At 40.3% G+C, this 11,728-nt stretch overlaps 3 protein-coding genes across 4 annotated transcripts in view; all 3 read left to right on the top strand.

Moving 5' to 3' along the window:
* LOC102080988 (carcinoembryonic antigen-related cell adhesion molecule 5) overlaps window positions 1-11,728 on the top strand; it is a 100,733-nt gene that overhangs the window by 16,126 nt on the left and 72,879 nt on the right. The window contains exon 1 of one of the 2 annotated variants that reach the window (XM_025911651.1): window positions 79-165. The exons of the other annotated variant lie outside the window; for it this stretch is intronic. Within the exon in view, the coding sequence (XP_025767436.1) occupies window positions 120-165 (46 nt within the window). The 5' untranslated portion in view covers window positions 79-119. Of the gene's footprint in view, window positions 1-78; window positions 166-11,728 lie in introns of those variants that run through there. 2 annotated transcript variants of the gene reach the window in all.
* Window positions 1-11,728, top strand: part of LOC109194576 (carcinoembryonic antigen-related cell adhesion molecule 5) — an 81,630-nt gene that overhangs the window by 61,195 nt on the left and 8,707 nt on the right. The window lies entirely within an intron of this gene.
* On the top strand, window positions 1,858-4,626 carry LOC109199857 (uncharacterized). Its single transcript, XM_025911657.1, has 4 exons — window positions 1,858-2,096; window positions 3,430-3,529; window positions 3,829-3,975; window positions 4,208-4,626. Exons 2-4 carry the CDS (start codon window positions 3,445-3,447, stop codon window positions 4,423-4,425), a joined length of 450 nt encoding a protein of 149 aa, XP_025767442.1. The 5' UTR covers window positions 1,858-2,096; window positions 3,430-3,444; the 3' UTR covers window positions 4,426-4,626.

Genomic DNA, 11,728 nt, shown 5'->3' with positions numbered 1-11,728 from the left:
AGGAAGTTAAACCTTTCAAAATAAAAAAGTTACTTCCTTATGACACCATATATTGAAATTAACATTCATGTACTGGTATCAGTAAAGGAAAAGTCAGAGTGAAAGACGCTGCTTTAGAAATGGAAACATTTCTGATATACTTCTTCATTCTCAGGGCTGTCTCAGGTGAGCTCTCACTGCTTGATATGCCCATGGCAAAGGGCTTTTTAAACCTTGTTGACTCTTTTAATCTGGTGCAATGTGTGACCGGTCCCACATATAAACGTGGACACACGCTTGATCTTGTTTTATCTCTTGGTTTTTCTGTTTTTAACGTAGAGATTTGTGATCCTCTGTTTTCTGACGATAGTACTGTGATGTTTGAAGTTCCTCTTGCCCGTACCTCAGTTAAACCTCACACTGCTGCTTGGCACTGTCGCATTTTTAACTCCTCCACTGCTGAGCAGTTTTCAACAGTTTTTAACCAGAACTGTAAAATCCACTGCTCCATTCAACACCAAAATCTGAGCCCTGAATGACATGACCTGAGCTGTCAGGCGTGAGTGCCATTGAGCTGAGCGCAAATGGAAAAAGGACAAACTACAAGTGTCATTCCAGATGCTAAAGGATTGTTTACGTCAATATCAAAAAACTGTAAAAGATGCCAAAAGAAAACACGTATCTGACAGTATTCTGTCAAACTGTCACAACCCATGCTGTCCCTGCTCGACTCTTAAAAGAGGTGTTACCAACAGTTTGACCTTTGCTTCTCGAGCTGGTAAACCACAGTTTGATGTCAGGTGTAGTCCCTAAAGATTTTAAACATGCTGTAGTCAAACCCCTGATTAAAAAACCTGCTCTTGATCCTACAATTCTTGCAAATTACAGGCCTGAGAGAAAGAGAGAGAGAGATTTTCATGTACACATGCACATACATACACAAAGGTGTTTAAACCAACCGTAAATAACCAATCTAAATCTTTTATACAGAAAATACAGGATGACAGAAGTGAATAAATACCACAGAATGTACATAAGGTGCAGTTGCTGTCTAGCAGTGTGAGTAGTGTGACAGTTCAACTGTTTAGGAGGGAGATGGTGAGGGGAAAGAAACTGTTCCTGTGTCGGGTGGTCCTGGTCTGCAGGCTTCTATACCGTCTGCCAGAGAGCGGCAGGTCAAAAAGTCTGTGTCCAGGGTGTGAGGGATCTGCAGGGATTTTCCCTGCCCGTTTCCTGGTCCTTGAGAGGTACAGGTCCTGGGTGGAGGGCAGGGGGGCGCCGATGATCTTTTCTGCTGCTTGTACAGTCCACTGCAGTCTGCACCTGTCCTCTTTAGTGGTTGCACCATACTAAACTGTGATGGAGGAGCACAGGACAGACTCAATGACCACTGTGTAGAACTGGATCAGCAGCTCCTGTGGAAGACTGTACTTCCCCAGGAAGTACATCCTCTGCTGGGTCTTTTTGAGGATGGAGGAGATATTGGTCTCCTACTTCAGGTCCTGGGAGATGGTGGTACCCAGGAACTTGAAGATCTCCAGTCCACTGTCATCTCTCCAGTCTTAAGCATGTTCAGTCCTAGATTGTGCTGACTGCACCAGAGTACCAGCTGCTTCTTTTCCTGCCGGTATGCAGACTCATCACCATCCTGAATGAGGCCAATGACGGTGGTGTCATCTGCAAACTTCAGGAGTTTAACAGCCGAATTCTTGGAGGTGCAATCAGTAATGTAGAGGGAGAACACAGTGGTGAGAGGACACATCCTTGTGGGGCACCAATACTGAGGGACCGAGTTTCAGAGGTGAGCTCCACCAGCCTCACTTGCTGCTTCCTGTCATTCAAGAAGCTGGTGATCCACTGACAGGTAGCTGCACAGCAAAATCCGAAGTGTTGATGTGAGTTAAAATTACTGGTGTTAAAAATTTCGAGTTGAAAAGTGTTGGTTTGAGAGTTACAGTAACACTAACGGTGCTGAAAAAGCTCTGTAGCCGGAGTTATTTCAAAGAGTCAATACTATAACACTCATTTGGAGTTGATTTCCACATCCGGGTTTTTCGCGCTCATGGGCATGAGGAGTCCGCCAGAAGTTTGCTGTCAAGATCGAGGAGGTTGTTCAGGTAAGAACTATACAACAAGACCTATGTTATTTTATCATTATTAAATATTGTAACTAACTAGCCTATAACATTATTTATCAGAAGCATGCAATATTTTCCTAATGTGGAGTGTATTCATCTGCGGTAAGAGATGGGATTCGTTAGCTTAGGTAGCTAAACTATCTTCTATAACAAGTTAATATTGCAGCGAAAATAAATGCGTGCTTAATATAATTCTCAATTCTAGTTAGTTCTAATGTCATAAGAGAAATGCTTTCCAGTGTTCAATGCTTATTAAATGAAACGAGGGAGGAGTTAGCTATCCTCTGGATATGTTAAATGTAATGTTAAAATTTGAATTTGTGGTAGCCTAGCTGGCAGCTAAGACAAATGCGTTTAGCCCACTGCTTTTAAGGGAAGCGAACATTCGCCTCAGAAATATCCTATTTAAAAGTGAACTAAACAATCACATGGAGACGTTCAAGTCAAGTTTTGGAAAGCGTCAAGATAGGCTAATTACACGTGCTACCAGCGAGTTTAGCAGTAGCCTAGCCTACAAATCTTTGAAGTGGCAGGGGTTATGGAATTCTGTTAGATGTTAGTGACCAAGCAAGGCGCGCTGCGTTTGTGCATGGATTGCTTGCTAACGGTTAGGATATATCATACATGTTGTAGTAGGCCTAATCTAAGGGAACATTTTCCCCTTTTCTACAGTTTTAGTGAAATAGGCTACCATCCAGTGTTTAAGACAAAGCGGTATAACGACTGAGGGTCGTTGACGTCGCCTCCACTGATAATCCTAGCATGTCGTGTCACAAAACAACCACCACAAAGTAGCAACTAGCCAGACGGCTGTGCATGTGTCAGAAACTCCCGATATAAATGTAAGACTTGCACTCATTAATTTACAGTATAAGGGATATTTGTTGTCATAAGTGAAAGCGTGATGAAGGCAGGTGTGCGTTCAACAGGAAATTTTATGTGGATTATCATCCTGACATGGTTTAAACAGAGATGCTTTTCCCCAAGTAGGCTACAGCGATTTACTCGCAACATAGCAGAACTAAGTATCTAGCCTGCGTGCAGACGGGAAGATCGCCGTTGTCGTCTTATAAACATGTGGATGGGTGGATAATTCATTGGATGCTATTTCTGTGTACCCAAGTTCAGCTATTTTAGTGCGCAGGGGGAAGCCAAATTATGTTCCTGAGGTTGAAGTGGTCTGTCACCCCTTCACAGATCATCACACAATGTATAGCCTAATATTTTCTTAAAGTTGTCCGGATTTGTTGCCACTTAAGCTATGGTTTAAATATATGGTAAAAAATATTCTGTGCCCCCTTCTCTCCACCAGGTGCTGTTGTAAGACATGTTGCTGAAAGTGAAATACCTCAATGTAAAGAAGTACATTAAATTGCACGCAGGATTCACTTATCTAGAATTCATCAGTGAAGGTAAGATAACCTGGCAGAACAAAATTTGTTGCACATGTATCAGTTCATCATGTTTGCATCTCATCTATTTAAAAAACGAATTAAATGTTAACACATTTTATTTTAATGTGTGACATTAAAAACAGTACAGAGCAGTAGGCCTAGGCCTATATTGTTGCTGCAGACCTGTCTAATTTAACCATTTTAAAGACAGGTAAAACAGCTGTTAATAAATATTAGCTAAATAAAAAAGTCAAAATTAGTTTTTAAAAAAGTTTTTCAGGCGTTTTAGGTGACATTATGCTTATCTTTTTGTAAAGCCAAAACCAAGTTTGGACTTCCGGATGCTGCTGACCTTGATATTTTCGATGAAACTGACACAGCTGTCGAAGAAGACATTTTTCTGGAGTTACTGGAGGCCCAACCAGACCTATGCCTGACAATACGTGAAAAGATTTCAGATGAAGGTAAATGTTATCATAACTTAAATTTTCAGAGTATAGCCCACTCAATGTAGAGCCAAGTTCTTTTGCTCTTGATGCAGATGACATTGACCTGTCTTCATGCAATATACATGACAGTGGACAGGGCTGGGTCATATTTGTATAGAATGTTGTCTGAACATGAACATTGAAATTGTGTTATTAATGGCATTGTGGAGTAGCCTAAAGAAAGTTAACCAAATCATCTCTCCCAAAGATTTTTGTCCTTTAGCTCATTCCACACCATCCTCCTCGGATACATTATCTTCCCTCACGGACACTATATCACTTTCATCAAGTGACAGTGACCTCAGGGAAAAGGGCATTCCTGCAGGCCGCAGTAGATCCAGCAAAGACAGTTCTGCACCAAATGTTTCTGTGTCAGAGGCTGCAAAAGAGGTAATTGAGAACAGAAAATGTCTTTTGTATTTTTGAGTTGACACCATTTATACTGTAGATTGTTATACAAATTGAAATTCAAAACATGGTGGTTCCCAACTTGCCCTGTATGAAAAAATGTTAGTAGAAGTTAGTGCTTCTTGCTAGATATGTCTTTCACAGGTTTGTTGACATTCCTCTAAACTTTCACCTTTACTGACAAACAAGTTTTTATTGTTATTATTTTCCCTTTTATATGAGCAGATGGTTAAAAATGCCTTGACTAGGAAACCTGGTGGAGAGGAAATTCTTGAAGAATACAATGCCGAAAATTCACTGAGCCACCGCACCCGGCGGCAGCTTGTTAACATATTGGCAAGTGATATGACTGAGAGACATGGGTAAGAGTAATAGTACCTAATAAAAAAGTAAAGATGGGCCATATGGAATATTCTTGTAATGTATACTGCAGTAAAGACACATACTTCTGATTTAACATTGTCAATTGTATTTCCTCTATAGCAGAATTCCCTCCCGTAAGCAAAAGGAGAAATATGCCCTTGGAATAATTACACTCTTTCCCTCATTGAAGGATCCATTTTCTCCAAACGGCTATGTAAGTCATGCAGTGATTGTAAAACAGCACATTATTTAGTTTTCATCATGGAATAATTACATCAGCTAAATGATTTAAAAGAAAAATCTTAATTCCTCTTTCGTAATAACTATTGTCATAAAACTGTATTGAAATTGTGGATGTTGTTTAACATGTATTGCACCTGTTACATGATAATAGTCCTTGGGTTTCTTTTTGCTGAATCTGCAAAGTCTGTAAGATCGCATTTGATGTTTATTTTTCATCTATGTTTAAATGTGACAGGAGCATTTCTACGACGGAGTGAAAGGCACTGGATATGTAGCGTGGCGCCTCAAAACCATGTCCAGGTCTACAACCAAACGGCCAGTGAAGGAAGTCCCAGTGCATCACGAACAAGGGCCTAAGCGCAGGAGGTTAGCAACCACATTGCCTCAGCAACTTGATGGAGATGCCTGCAAGGAGGCCATCTCATTTCTTGTTCACTCTCCTGATGAAGCAAGTGTATTTCAGAAGATGAAAATGACGTTCCAACATCGCCAGGATCTGGTGCATGATCCACAAAGAACTGCAGATGTCTTCAAAACATTTCCACGCTTTTTGGATGTCAAAGGACTAGTAAGTCAAATCACTTGATATTTTCAACTGTTAATCCTTTTTTTTTTGTTTTGCTGATGTGGATGGCAACAGTAAAAGATGTGATCATTGGTCATCCCAGTCAGGCTATATTCCATATTGGTCAAAATCACATTGCAATGTAAACAATGTTGAGCACTGTCTTTATGTCCTGTGTGTATGATGAACAGGTCAATCAAGACTTCCTGCTGCTGTTTGGTGCTGAAACAGCCACCAAGTTGCTTGAGAAGTGGGACATGTCATTCAAGCCAAAGGTTATTAAAGAAGCCAAACAGCTGACTCAGTCAACTGACCTGTGTCGTTTGATAAAAGCTGCTGAGAAACCAACAGAGAGTGATGCAAATGGTAGGCGTCGCACCATGCTTGTTTGATTTTAATAATATTTATTTTTACCTGTCATTTTGAAATTGTTTTATAAATTCAACCATACACAGACTGGGACAGTGACATGGCCTCTCTGCTGCTACTCCTTCAACTTTTGCCACCCACAGCTGGACGAAAGAGGAGAACCAAAATAAGTCCAACTGATGCAGCACACAAAATGGTGCACTTTCACAAGGTAAATATGTTGTCTCACTTTTTAAAATCCTACAAAACACTTTTTCAGTTTTTGCACTTTTTAGTTTTCCTCTCCATGAAGTATGTGTCTTAGTATTTTGTAATAAGTTAGCAAGGCACATAATGTCAAACTGAATGAATGGTTCATACTCAGCAAGTATAAGCTAGGCCTATATGTCAATATCTCATTTGTTTTTAGTCATGCTGCAGCATTGATGAACACTTGCAAGCAAGAGATGGTAAACAACCATACATCCTCGCTGTTGGTCGAACCCAGAACAGCATTGACACCTTCTACATCGCAGTGGACAAACAGCTCATCCCCTGCCAAGCCACCAGCTCACTCAGTGCTTTTGATGAACTTTTCAAATCCCACTACGTGTTCAACTTATCTTACGACGAGTCACTGGTTCATCTCTACAGTTTTGTGCAGACCACCATATTCAACATTGATGCCACCTCAACAGATGAGTCACCACGTGTTCGTGAGTTGCGTGCCAAAATATTGAATGAGAACCATGTTTAAATGTTTTATCTGTCAAACTCTGCATAGCACCAGTCAGGCTTTGATAAGTCATTTGCGACTAGGTCACAGTTTTTATCCAAGCACCAAATTTAAGTTGGCTTGTTCACAAGATGGTTGCAGCCGTCAGTTCACTACATATTCTGGTTTAAAAAAACATTTAAATAGTGTTCATGATGAAGATTGTTGTCAAAGTGGTGATGCAGAACCCTCAGAGTCATTTCAAGCTGATTTTGACAGATTACAAGATGTTGTTAAAGCAGACTGTATTGAAATATACAAGCCCTTTGATTTGCAAAGTGCTTATGGTGATGATGATGGTCTGTACATTGTGCCATTATTTTTGTTGTGAACGTATGCTGTATGGTGCTTGGAATTTAATATTTATTAAAATGCTTATGTGACCAATTTTATGTTTTCTCCTTTTATCCTGTAAAGGGACTTAACAAGGATTTTCACTGAATGTAACACAGTAGTCATACAGTAATTGCACTTTAATGCATTTTTGTATTCAGACAATTAATACAGACTAGTATTTAAAAGCTCATATATGTCACTTTAAAGTGCCAAAATAACACTGTAAAAGTTACAGAATAACACTCTAAGTGAAAACAGTCAACACAATCCAGTGTGAAAATAAACACTTAAAAGTGTCATGAATAACACCATAGTTGTTGTGTAGTAACACCCTCAGTGAAAAGAGTTAACCCAAGCCAGTGTAAAAGTGAACACTTATCAGTGTCCTAAAACAACACTATAAATGTTAGGTAGTTACACTCTGAGTGAAGACACTTCACACCATACAGAGTGAAATTTTAACACTATGGGTGTTATATTTTTAACACTACAATGGAGTTAAAATAATAACACTTTGCAAAGTGTTACTTTAACTCTAAACCAGTGAGAATTATATAAACACTGGAAAAGTGTTAACTTTAACACTATAGGAGTTGAATTAACACTGGAGATTTTGCTGTGTGGTGATACGCTGAGTTGGGAGAGTTTGCAGAAGTGAAGTTCAGGCACAATGGTATTAAAAGCCGAACTAAAGTCCACAAACAGGACCCTGTTTGTTCAGGTCCTACTTGGCGGGGTGAACTTTTTGTGTCAGTCTCTGTGACTATGTGTTGTCCTCCGCTCTTCTCTTGTGTCGTGTTCCACAGGGCTTAGTTCTAGGCCCCCTCCTCTTTTCTTTGTATCTGCCTCCTCTTGGTTTTATACTGAGAAAGCACAGCATTGCATTTCACCTGTGTGCCGATGACTGTCAGATCTATTTTCCTCTAAAGAAAAAAGGCACATATTCCATAAAGCCATTACTTCAGTGTCTTGATGGCATTAAGGCTTGAATGTCTCTTAACTTTTTAAAATTCAATGACAAAAAGACTGAGGTGATGGTTTTTGGTAGTCCCACTGAGACCCCCAGTGTGCATTTAGACACGTTGGCCCAGTATAATAAGCCAACTGTCACAAACCTGGGAGTCAAAGTGGACTCTGAACTGAAGCTTGACAGTCAGATTAAGGCAGTCATAAAATCTAGCTTCTTTCAACTCAGGCAGTTTGCTAAAATAAAGCCAATTCTTTCATGGCAGCACTTTGAGACAGTTATCCACACCTTTGTTAGCATTTGGCTGGATTACTGTAATGCACTTTATATAGGGGTCAGTGCTTCATACGTTACTCATTTACAGAGGGTGGAAAATGCTGCAGCTCATCTTTTAACTGGCAATCGAAAGTTTGAGCACTTTTCCCCTATTTTAGCTTCACTTCACTGGCTGCTAATTGTTTTTAGGATTCATTTTAAAATTCTTTTATTTGCTTTTAAAGCAATCCATGGCCTAGTCCCATCTTATCTCGCTGAGCTGCTACAGCCTTATACGCCTACCTGCTCTCTCAGGTCAGCTGATCGGCTGTTCCTGAATGTACCCAGTACTGAGCGTAAACTTAGCGGAGATCGTGCTTTTGCTGTAGCAGCTCCAAACCTGTTGAACAATCTGCCTTTAGAGATTAGACAGGGCTCTTCTCTACCTGTTTTTAAATTACTTCTGAAAACCCATCTCTTCACCCCGGCCTTTGACTCCTTGTGAGATGTTGGTTTTATTTTTATTTTTATTGTACTTGTTTTAGTTGATTCTATGCTGTTTTATCTTGTTTTTTTTAATGAAGGGCTGTTTTAATTTTTATGTATTATATGTTTTAGTTTTTGCTGTTTTTTTTATTCTATTGTCCTTATCTTACAGTGGCTTGCAAAAGTATTTGGCCCCCTTGAACTTTTCCACATTTTGTCACATTACAGCCACAAACATGAATCAATTTTATTGGAATTCCATGTGAAAGACCAATACAAAGTGGTGTACACGTGAGAAGTGGAACGAAAATCATACATGATTCCAAACATTTTTTACAAATAAATAACTGAAAAGTGGGGTGTGCGTAATTATTCAGCCCCCTGAGTCAATACTTTGTAGAACCACCTTTTGCTGCAATTACAGCTGCCAGTCTTTTAGGGTATGTCTCTACCAGCTTTGCACATCTACAGACTGAAATCTTTGCCCATTCTTCTTTGCAAAACAGCTCCAGCTCAGTCAGATTAGATGGACAGCGTTTGTGAACAGCAGTTTTCAGATCTTGCCACAGATTCTCGATTGGATTTAGATCTGGACTTTGACTGGGCCATTCTAACACATGGATATGTTTTGTTTTAAACCATTACATTGTTGCCCTGGCTTTATGTTTAGGGTCGTTGTCCTGCTGGAAGGTGAACCTCCGCCCCAGTCTCAAGTCTTTTGCAGACTCCAAGAGGTTTTCTTCCAAGATTGCCCTGTATTTGGCTCCATCCATCTTCCCATCGACTCTGACCAGCTTCCCTGTCCCTGCTGAAGAGAAGCACCCCCAGAGCATGATGCTGCCACCACCATATTTGACAGTGGGGATGGTGTGTTCAGAGTGATGTGCAGTGTTAGTTTTCCGCCACACATAGCGTTTTGCATTTTGGCCAAAAAGTTCCATTTTGGTCTCATCTGACCAGAGCACCTTCTTCCACATGTTTGCTGTGTCCCCCACATGGCTTGTGGCAAACTGCAAACGGGACTTCTTATGGTTTTCTGTTAACAATGGCTTTCTTCTTGCCACTCTTCCATAAAGGCCAACTTTGTGCAGTGCACGACTAATAGTTGTCCTATGGACAGATTCCCCCACCTGAGCTGTAGATCTCTGCAGCTCGTCCAGAGTCACCATGGGCCTGTTGGCTGCATTTCTGATCAGCGCTCTCCTTGTTCGGCCTGTGAGTTTAGGTGGACGACCTTGTCTTGGTAGGTTTACAGTTGTGCCATACTCCTTCCATTTCTGAGTGATCGCTTGAACAGTGCTCCGTGGGATGTTCAAGGCTTGGGAAATCTTTTTGTAGCCTAAGCCTGCTTTAAATTATTTCTCAATAACTTTATCCCTGACCTGTCTGGTGTGTTCTTTGGACTTCATGGTGTTGTTGCTCCCAATATTCTCTTAGACAACCTCTGAGGCCGTCACAGAGCAGCTGTATTTGTACTGACATTAGATTACACACAGGTGCACTCTATTTAGTCATTAGTGCTCATCAGGCAACGTCTATGGGCAACTGACTGCACTCAGACCAAAGGGGGCTGAGTAATTACGCACACCCCACTTTTCAGTTATTTAGTTGTAAAAAAATGTTTGGAATCATGTATGATTTTCGTTCCACTTCTCACGTGTACAACACTTTGTATTGGTCTTTCACGTGGAATTCCAATAAAATTGATTCATGTTTGTGGCTGTAATGTGACAAAATGTGGAAAAGTTCAAGGGGGCCGAATACTTTTGCAAGCCACTGTATTTACTGTACAGCACTTTGGTCCTGTGCTGTGCTTTAAAGTGCTTTATAAATAAAGTTGGATTGGATTGCTTGAGGTGGCAGAAAAAACTGTCTGCTCACCTTGACTTTAAAGTTTTACTTCCTCAATTTCCTTTTAATATGTCCTTAAAGTAATTTGTTTGACTAATATTTATATCATAGTCTTCATGAGATATCTGCTGAAAACTTCTAGTTCACGTTTAATCATTTGAAACCTGAATATTCTACACAGGAATACTTTTCCAATGGTTTTCCATGGATCAGTTTCTTAAGGAGCAGGTTTGCATACTGATAGTATACATTAAATGAGATAAAGAGAGCAGTGTTATGATTGGTTTCTCTAGTAATCCTTAATCCTCCTATTTCTTTCAGTCGCTGAACACTGATTCTTGAATGTTGAAATCATAAGATGTTTGTTTTGCCTTTGTTTTGTTTTTTGAGCTTTCTTTTTTCTTTATGTTTCTTTTCCTCTTTTGTAACCCTGTCTACATCTCCTTGTTGTCTCAATGAATTTTAAATACACTGTTTTTCTTGTCACTTTAAGTGATTTTACTTCTCTTCTTTACTCCTCATCAGCGTGTTGTGGACGTTTTCCATTTAATAAAGCCTGCAGACAAGCAGTGAGCGGTAGCTAACATTCTTTAATCAAAACAAACAGAACCAAGCTTGGTGAGGGAATGCATCATTGCGGGGCACACGATCAGCAGAGTCCCTAACTGTGCCAAGCATGGCCATCAGGCTACGTCCACACTGTGCGTAGTCTACGTCCACACTAGCCTGGATAGATTTGAAAGCGGCGTTTTCATCTGAAAACGCTCCGCGTCCACACTAGCATTTTCAGTCATTTTCACAGAGTTGTCCGTCCACATTGGAAAGGCCGAAAACACTTATGTTCCAGTACTGCGCATGCGTGAAAAACAAGAAGATTCGACCTGCCTCATTTCTGTCTGCCGCTTATTTACTTTCCAGCTCTTTGAAACGTTTGAAACGCAAAATGTTGAGGAAAAGCACCGAGTTTTTTAAATGGACTAACAATGAGGTGGAGTTGTTGCTGCGAGTAACACAAAAGTACAAAGTTGCAAAAGCGAGTTTCACACCTTAAGGTTCACACTCCCTTGCTACCTCCCAGAGTCATCGAAGAGATAAAAGACTCTTCCTGTGGAGTTGTCTGCTTCACCCAACT

This window comes from Oreochromis niloticus, linkage group LG11 (genome assembly GCF_001858045.2).
Source record: "Oreochromis niloticus isolate F11D_XX linkage group LG11, O_niloticus_UMD_NMBU, whole genome shotgun sequence".
NCBI lineage: Eukaryota > Metazoa > Chordata > Actinopteri > Cichliformes > Cichlidae > Oreochromis > Oreochromis niloticus.
Note: the sequence above shows the minus strand (reverse complement) of the source record. Positions and strands in the feature narration are given on the sequence as shown.